The 13,104-nt window shown below is 42.6% G+C and overlaps 1 protein-coding gene across 9 annotated transcripts in view; it reads right to left on the bottom strand.

Annotated features, from left to right (window-relative positions):
- Nucleotides 1–13,104, bottom strand: part of ZMYND8 (zinc finger MYND-type containing 8) — a 423,241-nt gene that overhangs the window by 123,047 nt on the left and 287,090 nt on the right. For all 9 annotated transcript variants that reach the window (XR_003858448.1, XM_029614639.1, XM_029614638.1 and 6 more), the window contains 2 exons: nucleotides 10,234–10,349; nucleotides 8,307–8,788 (listed from right to left, as the gene is read on the bottom strand). Coding sequence is in view for 8 of the 9 variants with exons in the window: in XM_029614639.1 (XP_029470499.1) it covers nucleotides 8,307–8,788; nucleotides 10,234–10,349 (598 nt within the window). In the remaining variant the exon portion in view is untranslated. The remainder of the gene's footprint in view (nucleotides 1–8,306; nucleotides 8,789–10,233; nucleotides 10,350–13,104) is intronic.

Here is a 13,104-nt window from a genome sequence, read left to right as displayed (position 1 = left end):
AGGAACAAAGTTTCCTTCTTCCTCTTTTTTTTTTTTTTTTGGTCAAACTTGATCCATCATACGAAAGATAGAAAAAAATCAGTAAATGTATAGCGGAAAACCACTAAATAGGGGAAACCATGAGATCCCCTCCTCACATCTGCTGGAGTCAGAGAGATACTGAGGATCTAGGAGGGTGCACCAGCTTATATACCAGCACCCTCAAAACTTTACTCTGACTCCATCTGCTGGACGGGGGACATAACCCACCGTCTGGACTGATCCTGTACGTACAGGGAACAGCATTAGCAGCATCGGATTTATTTAATATTCGAGTACAGGTACTTGTACCTGGACTGACCACTGTTAGAAACAGGATGTTGAGCTTGATAGAAATATAGATATGACGGCAGAAAAGGACCAAATGGTCCATCCAGTTTGCCCAGCAAGCTTATGGTAGCACCAGCTGCTCCATTATCAGTCTCCCCCATAAATGTATCATCAGGGGGTGGCAACTGTCTTGCCGTACAAGTTAACCCCATATTTAGTTTCCCAAACTGTTAAAGTGAGGGCCCTTGTTGGTTGCTGTCTGAGTCCAATTCCCCATTATCTCTGGCCGATGAAGCAGAGTTACATCACAAGTATAAGGCTGCATCAGCAAGTTACCCCCATGGTTATTTGTTTTCCCAGACCGTAAAATTCATGTCCTTATTGGTTGCTGTCCGAAACTAATTCATCTTTTCCTCCTTTCCCCCTGCTGTTAAAGCAGAGAGCAATAATGAGTTGCATCGACAGTATGAAGGCTTGTTGGTTTAGGATAGTAACCACCACACCAGCAAGTTACTCCATACATCTTTTCCTCATTTCCATCCTCTAGCCTTTAGGGATCCACAGTGTTTATCCCATACCCCTTTGAAATCCTTTATCATTTTAGTCTTCATTACCTCCTCCAGAAAGGCATACCAGGCATCCACCACCCTCTCCGTGAAGAAATATTTCCTGAAGTTGTCCTTCCTGGAGTTTGATTTCGTGACCCCTAGTTCTACTGATTTCTTTCCAACGGAGGTGGTTTGTCAAATGTGCATCATTAAAACCTTTAAGGTAACTGAAGGTCTATCTCATACCTCCCCTGCACCTCCTCTCCTCCAGGGTATACATATTTAAGTGCTTCAACCTCTCCTCATAAGTCATTTGATGGAGACCCCCCCACCATTTTTGTCGCCCTTCTCTGGACTGCCTCCATCATGTCTCAGTCCCTTTTGAGATACGGTCTCCAGAACTGAACACAATACTCCAGGAGAGGCCTCACCAAGGACATGTACAAAGGGATTATCGCCTCCTTTTTCTGACTGGTTATTCCTCTCTCTATGCAGCCCTGCATTCTTCTGACTTTAGCTATCACCCTGTCATACTGCTTCACCGTCTTCAGATCGCTAGACACAATCACCCCAAGGTCCTTCTCTTGCTCCGTGCACAACAGCCCTTCATCCCCCATCACATACAGCTCTTTCGGATTACCACACCCCAGATGCATGACTCTGCACTTCTTGACACTGAATCCCAGCTGCCATATCTTTGACCACTATTCAAGCTTCCTTAAATCACATCTCATTCTCTCGCTTACAATCCAACATGTGCAAAAACCTTTCGCCCTGGTGAGAGTGAGACCTTGGGAAAAGAGTGGGCAGACTATAGACTGAGTAAGGGGAGAGACTGTGTCCACCATAGGAAGAAATTTAGGGCGAGTACGGAGGACCACTTGGTCATGGAGGAACCTAGTGTAGGGTGAGTATGCAACAAGGGCTTGTAACTCACTGACCCTTTTAGCAGATGTAATGGCTATGAGGAAAAGAATTCTCCATGTTAGAATTTTTAATGTCATAGGAATGCAAAGGCTCAAACGGGGAATGCATGAGCTTTGTGAGCACTACCTTTAGGTCCCATTCCGTAGCCGGTGATCGTAGAGGAGGTTTAAGTTGTAGAAAGCCCATGATAAGCCGCCTCATAAGGGGTTGAGCCGTTATCAGGGCATCCCCTACTCCCTGGTGGTACGCTGAAATGGCACTGGGGTGTACCTGTGCAGAGGATATCTGGAGACCAGAATCTGAAAGGTACCCTATTATAGCCTAATAGAGATGGAGTGGGGCAGGAAAGAGACCAATACCTTTTTGTGTACACCATTTGGTAAATCTTGTCCATTTCGAATCATAAGATTTACGTGTGGAAGGTTTTCGTGAAGCTACAAATACCCGAAAAACATTAGTGAAAAGATCAGAAGGTTTGGTTGGTATAAATTGCCGTGATTTTGTGTTGAGATTTAACTGTGGACAGGCGAATTGGTTCCTGGATTGATAGGTCGAGAAGTATGGGGAAGCATACTTGTCGAGGCCAGTACAGGGGTATGAGAATCATTAAACCCCTGTCCTGCTGCAGCTTTACAAGAGTTTTTTTGGCTATGAGCGGTATCGGAGGAGACTTATATAGGAGGCCTTTGTTCCAGGGGCGAGCAAAGGCTTCCATGGCGAACGTGTGTCGTTGCCTGTGTAGGGAGCAGAATCTGTCCACTTTGTGGATCAATTCGGATGCAAAGAGGTCGATGGTTGGTTGACCTCAGAGCTAGAAGAGTTTGCTCGCTACACATGGGTTCAGAGACCACTCGTGTGGATGGAAACATTGATTGAGATGGTTTGCTAGTACATTCGGTATGCCTGTTAGATAAGTGGCCTGGAGATGCGTGGAGTGTGCAAGGGCCCAGGCTCAAATCTGCGTGGCTTGCTGGTAGAACCGATAAGAGCCTGTGAGTCCCTGCTTGTTCAAGTACCACATTGCCACTATGTTTTCTGTCTGTATCCACACAATTTTGTGTGAGAGGCAGTGTTTGAAGGCATAAAGGGCATAACGTATGGCTTGAAGTTCCAGGAAGTTGATCTGAGAATGTTCATCGAGCGGCGTCTACACATCTTGGGTTTGGAGGTTGTTAATACGAGCTCCCCAACCCAAGATGGATGTGACCATGGCCAAGGTCACCTGAGGAATTGGTTACTGGATCGGTGACATGGATCAAGGACAAAAGTGACTTAGCGCCACTGAAATTTTAAAGTCCACTGAGTTTTTCCCATGGCCATAGGAGTGACATGGACCGTGAAAGCCATGTTGCCCAGCAATGGAAAGAATTGATGGGCTGAAGCTATGTTGCATGCATGCAGGGATGTGGACAGTTTGATAGGACGTCTGCGCGGTTGTTGGGCAAGAAGGCATTTTGGACTATAGTGCCCAGATATGGTCCGATAAAGGCAAGGAGATGAGACGGATCCATATTGGATTTATGGTAGTTGATCAGAAATCCCAGCAAATTTAGTAGATTTACAGTGAGTCTTAGAGAATTTAAAGCTCCTTGTTTGGATTGACTCCTTATCAGGCAGTTGTCCACGTAAGAAAACACGTGAATGCTGTTTTTTCATAGATGAGCAGCAATCACCGCTAGACATTTGGTGTAATACATGAGATGTCGAAGCTAGTTCGAATGGCAGAATTTGGTATTGAAAATGCTGTTGACTCATTATGAAGCTTATTGAAGGTCCAGAGAAGAGAGACAACCTCCTTGTTGTAGTAAGGGAAGCATGGTGCTGAGAGACACCATACTGAACTTTTCTTTCTGAAGAAATTTGTTGAGATTTCTGAGGTCCAGGATGGGCGGAGGTCACCTATTTTCCCTGGAAGTAGGAAATAGCGGGATTAAGATCCTCTGCCTTGCTGTGTCCTGAGAACGGTGTTCCTGAGCCCTGGTCCTCAGTAGCATTGACCATTCTGTTATCTAGCAAGGTTCCAAAATCCAGAAACCTGCACGACTGGCGGAGTTGGTGTGATCTGGATATCAGCTGTTGACGTCTATGTGCTTTTTGAAGTGGACTGGTTGGTCTCACGCGGGAGCTGGATAATACTCATGTGGGCGGTAAAAGGTCCTTCTAGCATCCCTCTTCGCTGGTTTTCTAGCCGAGGAGGGAAGATTTGCAAGAAACAGAGCTGTCGCAGGGTCTCACGGTGGTCTTGCAATTGAGGTACTGTCTGCTGGACCTTGTGCACGAAGAGATGATCTGCAGTGCATGGCAGATCAGCTAGTTTATCTTGGACTTCGGGCCATAAATCAGAGGCCGTAAGCCACGTTCACCATCTAGTACAGAGTCCTGTTGCTGGCAATGGGAGGACATTTCGAAGCAATCACATGTTGTTCGAACTTCATGTTGATGGCAGTGAGGTTCCCTCGGTGTTGTGTCAAACAAAGCTGGTAAACAGCAATGTGTGATACCAACATAAAAACATGCCATACTGGGTCAGACCAAGGGTCCATCAAGACCAGAATCCAGTTTCCAACAGTGGCCAATCCAGGCCATAAGAACCTGGCAAGTACCCAAACACTAAGTCTATTCCATGCTACTGTTGCTAGTAATAGCAGTGGCTATTATTTAAGTCAACTTAATTAATAGCAGGTAATGGACTTCTCCTCCAAGAACTTATCCAAGCCTTTTCTAAACACAGCTACACTAACTGCACTAACCACATCCTCTGGCAATAAATTCCAGAGTTTAATTGTGCGTTGAGTGAAAAAGAACTTTCTCCGATTAGTTTTAAATGTGCCACATGCTAACTTCATGGAGTGCCCCTTGTCTTTCTATTATCCAAAAGAGTAAATAACTGTTTCACATTAACCCATTCTAGACCTCTCATGATTTTAAACACCTCTATCATATCTCCCCTCAGCCGTCTCTTCTCCAAGCTGAAAAGTCCTAACCTCTTTAGTCTTTCCTCATAGGGGAGCTATTCCATTCCTTTTATCATTTTGGTCGCCCTTCTCTGTAGCTTCTCCATCAAACGATATCTTTTTTGAGATGCGGCAACCAGAATTGTACATAGTATTCAAGGTGTGGTCTCACCATGGAGCGATACAGAGACATTATGACATTTTCCGTTTTATTCACTATTCCCTTCCTAATAATTCCCAACATTCTGTTTGCTTTCTTGACTGCCGCAGCACACTGAACTGATGATTTCAATGTGTTATCCACTATGACGCCCAGATTTCTTTCTTGGGTGGTAGCTCTTAATATGGAACCCAACATTGTGTAACTATAGCATGGCTTATTTTTCCCTATATGCATCACCTTGCACTCATCCACATTAAATTTCATCTGCCATTTGGATGCCGAATTTTACAGTCTCAGAAGGTCTTCCTGCAATTTATCACAATCTGCTTGTGATTTAACTACTCTGAACAATTTTGTGTCATCTGCAAATTTGATTACCTCACTTGTCGTATTTCTTTCCAGATCATTTATAAATATTGAAAAGTATGGCTCCCAATACAGATCCCTGAGGCACCTCACTGCCCACTCCCTTCCACTGAGAAAATTGTCCATTTAATCCTACTCTCTGTTTCCTGTCTTTTAGCCAGTTGTAATCCATGAAAGGACATCGCCACCTATCCCATGACTCTTTACTTTTCCTAGAAGCCTCTCATGAGGAACTTTGTCAAACGCTTTCTGAAAATCCAAATATACCACATCTACCTGTTCACCTTTATCCACGTTTATTAACTCCTTCAAAAAAGTGAAGCAGATTTGTGAGGCAAGACTTGCCTTGGGTAAAGCCATGCTGACTTTGTTCCATTAAACCATGTCTTTCTATATGTTCTGTGCTTTTGATATTTAGAACACTTTCCACTATTTTTTCCTGGTACTGAAGTCAGGCTAACTAGTCTGTAGTTTCCCGGATCGCCCCTGGAGCCCTTTTTAAATATTGGGGTTACATTAGCCATCCTCCAGTCTTCAGGTACAATGGATGATTTTAATGATAGGTTACAAATTTTTACTAATAGGTCTGAAATTTCATTTTTTAGCTCCTTCAGAACCCTGGGGTGTATACCATCCAGTCAAGGTGATTTACTACTCTTCAGTTTGTCAATCAGGCCTACCACATCTTCTAGGTTCACCGTGATTTGGTTCAGTCCATCTGAATCATTACACATGAAAATCTTCTCTGATACGGGTATCTCCCCAACATCCTCTTCAGTAAACACTGAAGCAAAAAAATCAACATGGATCCCCAGAAGATTTTACGACCTAGACCCTCCCAAAAACTTCTGGTCCTCTGTAGTGACCAGGTTGAGAGGGATGTTTCAGACATTTCCTATACAAAAGTGGCAAAGGAGATGTCATTTGGAGGGATAGTCTCCACTCTTCTGGTGGAGAAGGCTCGAGAGGAGGTTGGTTTAGGTTTCGATGGGATCATTGCCGAAACGGGATTAGAGTCCCCATTGCCCTTTGAGGATCCTGGGATAGGTATACAGGCCTATGGAGGCTCAGAAGGACGAGTCGGCGTCCTTCACTTAGGCTGTCGTTGGTAGGGTACTGATGAGGGCAATGAGGAGGTGTCGCAATGGTGCGAATATCGATGGCTCTGGTGTTGGTGCCGGTATGGGGGCCGGCATTGACTGAGATTGTAAACTCCGGAAGGCATTGAGGACAGCCTCGTGGACGAGGATGTCCAGCTCCTCCCTGGAAGTCGGTATAAGTAACGCAGCTACAGGGGGAGGCAGGCTAGGCGTTACTGGCACTTCCACATGGATCTGTGGTGGCTCAGTACCCAGCACCGGTGTCAGTGGGGAACGCCTCGGTGCCTTGGGTGCAGAGGAGCATGGAGACTCTTGTACCCGGGCCCGCTTCGCAACTGGCTTGATGGACTTCGATGCCGATGCGGTATCGGTGCCAGCACCGAATGCAGAACCCTGTTGGTGCCGGCGATGTTTCCCTCGGTGCTCAGCCCGGTCATTCTCCAGCACTGAGTAAACTGCCACCGATGTCCAGGATGGCATCAGTGGCAGAAGGTTACCGTGGCGGTGACGATGTTTCCCACGGTGCTCGGCATGGTCATTCTCCAGCACTGAGGAAGATGCCACAGCTGTTCTGAATGGCATCGGTTACGGACAGTCACCGTGCCTCTACTGCTCCTGGCGTTGTTTTTCACCCAAGAATTACATGGGGATTCTGGTTGGGATCCCGAAGTATGGAGCATTTTCGTTAGTCGAGGGCACTGAGGTATCGATGGAGGTATCGACGGGTGTGTCAGTGGCACCAGCAGCAGCGGCACAGACATCGATGGCGGCATCGACTGCGACCTCGACGGCATCAATAGTGGCCACAACGGGGTTGATGGTGGCCTCCACGGCATCAATGGGAACCATGGATGCCCCTATCCCTCTAGCCCTGATGGACCCAGTGGTAGATCGCAGCAAGGACACCCGCGGGCATTATGAGGCGGACCGAGTGTGATAGACAAAGGAAGAGAAAAAAAAGAGGGCCGCAAACGGTTGGTAACCCAGGGGAACAGACAGTGAGGTGACAGGAACCGACCAGAGAACACAGAATAGTATTCACCGAGTGTCGAAAATGTACGCGAAGGGAGACCCGTGAGGGAAATTATTTGTGAAGTAAAACTTCAAGTTTTTCTGTGAGAAAAAAATCTCACAGAGCTCCTAAACGCAAGGCAAACTGCAGCACGGAAAAAAAGAGACTGAAGGAAGACCCCTGTGGGCACAGGGATCAAGGCATGCTGGGCATGCTCAGTGTGCCAGTCAAAGTTTCTAGAATCTTTGACAAAAGTGTTCCGTAATAGGGCTCCATCTAATGAAGTCACCCATATGTGAGGACTAACATCCTGCTTGTCCTGGGAGAAAACCTGTTCCAGGCTACCACAGACCTGGAACTAGGGAGAAGATTCAACCTTCAGCAGAACAATGATACTAAGCACAAAGCAAAAGCAACAATGGAAAAAAATAAGTGACCTAGTTGAGTGGTCTAGACCTAAATCCAACAGAAAACCTGTGGCAAGATTTGAACACTGCAGTCACAGACAATACCCAGCCAACTTAAAGGAGTTTGAGCTCTTCTACCAAGAAGAATGATCAAAAACTGCACCACTGTGTTGGTAGACACTTACCATAAATGATTCACGGCTGTTATTACTACAAAAGGAGCTTCCATCAGCTACGGAGTCAACAGTTGTGAAGAATTATACAATCAAGACTTTTTGCTTTTTATTCTTAATTACTTTTGGAATATTTCTAAAATTGTTCTTTCACAATGAAAGTACTGAGTAAATATGTTGTACAGATTAGTGAAATGAATGCATTTTGATTTGTATGTGAAAAATGTACAAGTGTGTGAAGACTTTTGTAAGGTACTCTACATGAAATAATACACACAAATACAACTGCTATTAAAAGTTATTTCCTGATTCTTAACTGTATGAACTGCTTTTTCCCAGATTTTTACCTGTATTCTTGTCAATAAAGTCCATGGACTCCTCACTTGCACTGAAGTGACTGGAAGTTGCTTTTTTCTCTACATCCTGTTCACCATCAGATCCAGTGTGAACCGATGAATTTGTACTCATAGGTGATCGTGGCATATCAGTTAAAGAAATCCTGTTCCCACTGCTACTGCTCAACATAGGTTTACTCATTAAGATCTTCGGTGATGCTGTCATGTCAAAGTTTAGTTTGATTTTCTCTTGCTTGTCGGTCTTTACAGTTCCAATGCTTGGATTTGCAGGATCCAGTAACATCTGAAACTGGTTGTTAGGCGTGTAGGGTGTCCGGAAAGACGCATAGTTAAATACTCCAAACTTTCTGCGAATGTTCTCAACATAAATTTCCATCTCTTGCATTGCACTATTGAAGATGCTTTTAGTCTTTTTCACAGAAAAAGGAATTTCTTTAGACATGAGGTAGCAGTTATTCATTGGAACCCAGGCCCTGTGTACATACAGTGCAACAAAAATGAAAAGTGAAATTAGAATACCTGTTTTATTTTTCAAATATTGATTTAACCAAGGTAAAATGTATCCTTTTTAAATAATGAAAAAAACCTAGATAGAAACCTAATTCATTAGGGGGCCTACATATTAAGTATTTTCCCAACAGACACAAAATGAGAAAAGAAGTTTTCACATGTTAAAAACCCAGTAAATATTTATCATGCTATCAATTACAACAGCCCCTGAAATATATATTAACATAAGTAAAGCACTGAATCAATTTTGCTTCTAATGATGCAACTTAAAATTATGCAAACTAAAGCTATGACTACAAAAAATCTTTCAAAAAGTGTTAAGATGAAATTCATTGGAGAACAAGGTAATGATTTGCTACTCAGAGGAAAATGGTACCAGATACTTTAAACTTCATTAACTTCTGTAAACTCAATAATGTGCACTTCCTTGATCTACCACTTGTGTCACCTCCTGAAAGACCTATTATGGTGCCCTAGTGAATGCTGCTGCAACACATGACTGGATGGGCAAGAGATAAACTTAACTAACAAATAAATATGTTGTAATTTGTTGTTGTTTTTTTAAATTGAGGAGCAGACTATGGCAGGCATGTGTGATCCACAATCGGTATTCTATCTGAACGTTTAGTGAGGACTCCTCTCCATTTTTTAAATATCTGTGCCAGCAGTACTGGATAAAGCAAATCCTGAGTTGTTTTAATTCACTGTAACTCAGGCTCAAGTCTGGCTAAATGTCCCCACTTTCAACCCAGAGAGCTGAATGCAGATGGTGCAACGACTGTGCTCTGAAAACTGCAGCTCCACTGAAATTCCCTTGCCAGTTACTCTAAGGTTACCAACAGAGACAGCAAGGACCGTTCTTCCTAAATGAACAGGCACACCAGAAATTCCCAGCCTCCAAGCGGGGATCAGTCTCAGAAAGCAGGGTGGAAAGAACAAGCAGGAAAGCAGCTACACACAGTTCAAAGAAATTAAACAAAATATTCTTAGCCAAAAATTTAGAGTTCAAATTCTCATAGAAACAGAGTTGCCACATCATGCAGGTCAACCAAGCTGATCCATTTCTTGTTTTGTCCCTCTGCATGCATGGAATTGTAGGACTACATTTTAATGCATGTAATAAACCAAAATCAGGAATGGATCATAATTTTTTGAATTGACCTGGGTGAAGTGGCAACCCTGCACAAAAAGCAGAAAAAAAGTAAGTCCTGATTTATTCCTAATCAACTTAAGGCACTACTGGGAGAATGGACTCTCTCTGTAAAGAGCAATTTAGAATTATAATAAAATGCATTTCCTTCTCAGATCAAAAATAAAAGTTAAAAAATCCAAAAATGTACATGTTCTACATAAACTTCAAAATAATAATTGCACATATCAGACAAATGATTCTTGGTTCAATTCCTACCTGTCATGTTGTCCAAAGAAGCGGGCATCAACTTGCCCATCTTTATCCCTCAGTGCCTTAGCAGGCCAGAATGGAAATCCTTTCAGTTTAGCCCAAACCAAAGGGTGAGGATTGCTCTGTGGAGAAGATGCACATCATAGAATCTTTAAGACATTTAAACAGGTGAGAATTCAACACAATTCATGTTTTATCTTATTACATTTATGTAACACTGCCAGAGAAGGCGATTCCTGCTCAACTAGTGACCAAGAAAAGCAACAAAGTACAACAATAAAAACCCAAAGTAACATAGTATTTATTTATTTGATTTATATTAGACAGCTGCAAAAAAAAAAAAAAAAAAAAAGTCCATTGGACCATCCACATTGCCCAGTAATTCTTGTCCACACTGCAAGGCTACATCCCAGCTGCCACTAATGGAAGCTTGTTTGCAGGATTTCATTCCTTGTATCACTCCTCCAAGAAACCCAGACTCTTCCTAAGACCACTCTAGAAAGTAATATCACTATCACATATCATCAAACAATACTTAAGATACATTTGAAGCTTACAATGCTATTTAAAATTGGGTAGACAAAGATTATGATATCTCTACTCCAGCACAGTATGGATTCAGACATGAGTCCTGAAGACTCAGAAGTAGATCATGGGAGGAACATCCATTTAGCTAGAAAACTAAAAGAAAAGTGCAGGATAGCAGTTTAAATTACTTTAAATATTTATCATATTTACAGAATTAGAGCCATGAAAATTACTATGCCATTTTATTTTGGAGCAAATACTGAAAACTTAGGACACATGCAAGTTTGCCCTGAATGGGAAAATGGGCAACCATTGCCACAGTTGGTATCTTGCTATCTTCTGTGCATTACTAAAGTAACCTGTCAGTATACAAAAGTTTCCATTTTCACTTCCCATCAGGTTTTTAGAGGTAATTTTCAAAAGCTTAGTCGAGATCTACACAGGTAAAAAAAAAAAAAAAAATTACAGAGGTAGAAATAGATCTTCAGCCACAGTACAGTTCTTTTTAGCTGCATTAAAAACCTGAGTTGTGAAGAGGCATGGTTGAAAACTATAGAGGTAATTTTCAAAAGTGCTATGCATGTAAATGTAACATACAATTGTATCAATTTTCAAAAGCCTATTTGCATGCTTAAAATGCACTTACACATATAATATATTTTAGCAATTTTCAAAAGCCTACTTACATGGAAAAAGTGCATTTACACATGTAAAATCCAGTTTTAAGCATCGAAATGCTTTTGAAAATCAAGCCCTTTTGGGTGAATTTTAAAAGCCCTTCACTGAAGATATTCGTGTGGCTTGGACTAGCGCAGATTTTAAAACTAGCACAGGTACGCGCATAAATATTTTTCTCACTAAAAGGGGAAGGGCATGGGCATGGTCTGGGCACAGCATGGGTAGGACGGGTCTGTAGCATGAATCCAATGTGTAAGTATTTATGCACACAAGTGCGTGCCGGGGTCCCCTGCCGCATAAGTTTACTTCTGCAATGGACAGCGTGTAAGTCATATAACAAAAAAAATATGCTAATTAGCGGGGTTTTAACGGTCGGGGTAACAGAATGAAAGGGAGGCAAGTTAGCTAGGGAGTTTAGGAAGTCCTCTCCTTTACTGAGGTAAACTGGGAGCGAACTGGGAAAAAGGCCTATTGCACTGCCGCACATACCTACTAAAATTCCCCCCCACTTACACGTTCGAGACTGCATTCACACGCACATGTGCACATCAATATAAAATCGTGATCGCACCTATGTGCGGATAGCCCATTTCTTAATACAAGCGCATATATGCTCATACATGTATGTTATAAAATCAGTGCATCTGTGTGCATGCACCGGCAAATGCGAGCCTGTCTTAAATTTTTATCCACACATCAACCCAAGCTTCAAACATAATAAACCATGCGGGTTCCGTGCTTGAATATCGCTTTAGTTTATGTAGTTGAAAACTATGTGTATATATTGTCCATTACACATCTTAATTGAAAACATTTGATAATGCTTGTCACTAAACATACAACCAGACAATAAGTGGACAACAAGCTGCCCCACATATAAAGTATGCAGAGAAAGAAAAGGAGCAGCAAATGCACTGAAAAGTAATCCTTGATTAAACAAGATAAAACATTTAACTGTTCACTCATTTAATTAGCAATCCTAAAATAGAGACATCATAAGTCCTTGAAATGAGGTCAGGGTTATGAGATAAAGTAGCACTAGGAAATTCAAACTCACATAGCTAAAGAGGTTGTTTCTAAATGTAAATCCAACAACTATAATTATTATCACATAAAAACATATGGCATAAAAAGTACCAATAGGGACTGGCCTAGTAGCTCAGTGGCAGTGTTGCAGTGTCATGCAGAGAGAACTGGGATCAACTCCCAGCTGAGGTATTCCACTGAACAGGTGCAGTTTGAGTATGTTGCAGAGGCAGCGCCTGCAGCCCCTGGGGTTGGGGGAACACAAGTCATCGTACAACAGCAATATCCAGTGGACAGATTTTAGGTGCATGGCTACAGAAGCTCTGGAAGGCAGAGGATGGTCATTGCAAAGACTGTACTACAATATGTTGGGAAGAGATATAGAGAACAGGGGGGAAAATTCCTGGGAAGTTGCGAATGAAGACCCATGGTTCCAGATTCCATCTCTGGTTCAGAGTTAGCTGGAAGCCACAAAGGAAAAGAAGGAAAATGCCAGGTCAAAAAAAAACTATGAATAATAAATTAAACATTTTGGTAATTCTAGTTTTAGTTCTTGTTTGGAGAAACATGGATAGACATAGAAACATAGAAATGATGGCAGAAGACGACCAAATGGCCCATCCAGTCTGCCCAGCAAGCTTTGCA

Source organism: Rhinatrema bivittatum, chromosome 8 (genome assembly GCF_901001135.1).
Source record: "Rhinatrema bivittatum chromosome 8, aRhiBiv1.1, whole genome shotgun sequence".
Classification (NCBI taxonomy): Eukaryota; Metazoa; Chordata; class Amphibia; order Gymnophiona; family Rhinatrematidae; genus Rhinatrema; species Rhinatrema bivittatum.
The sequence above is the reverse complement of the archived record's forward strand: the minus strand, read 5'-3'. Positions and strand labels throughout refer to the sequence as shown.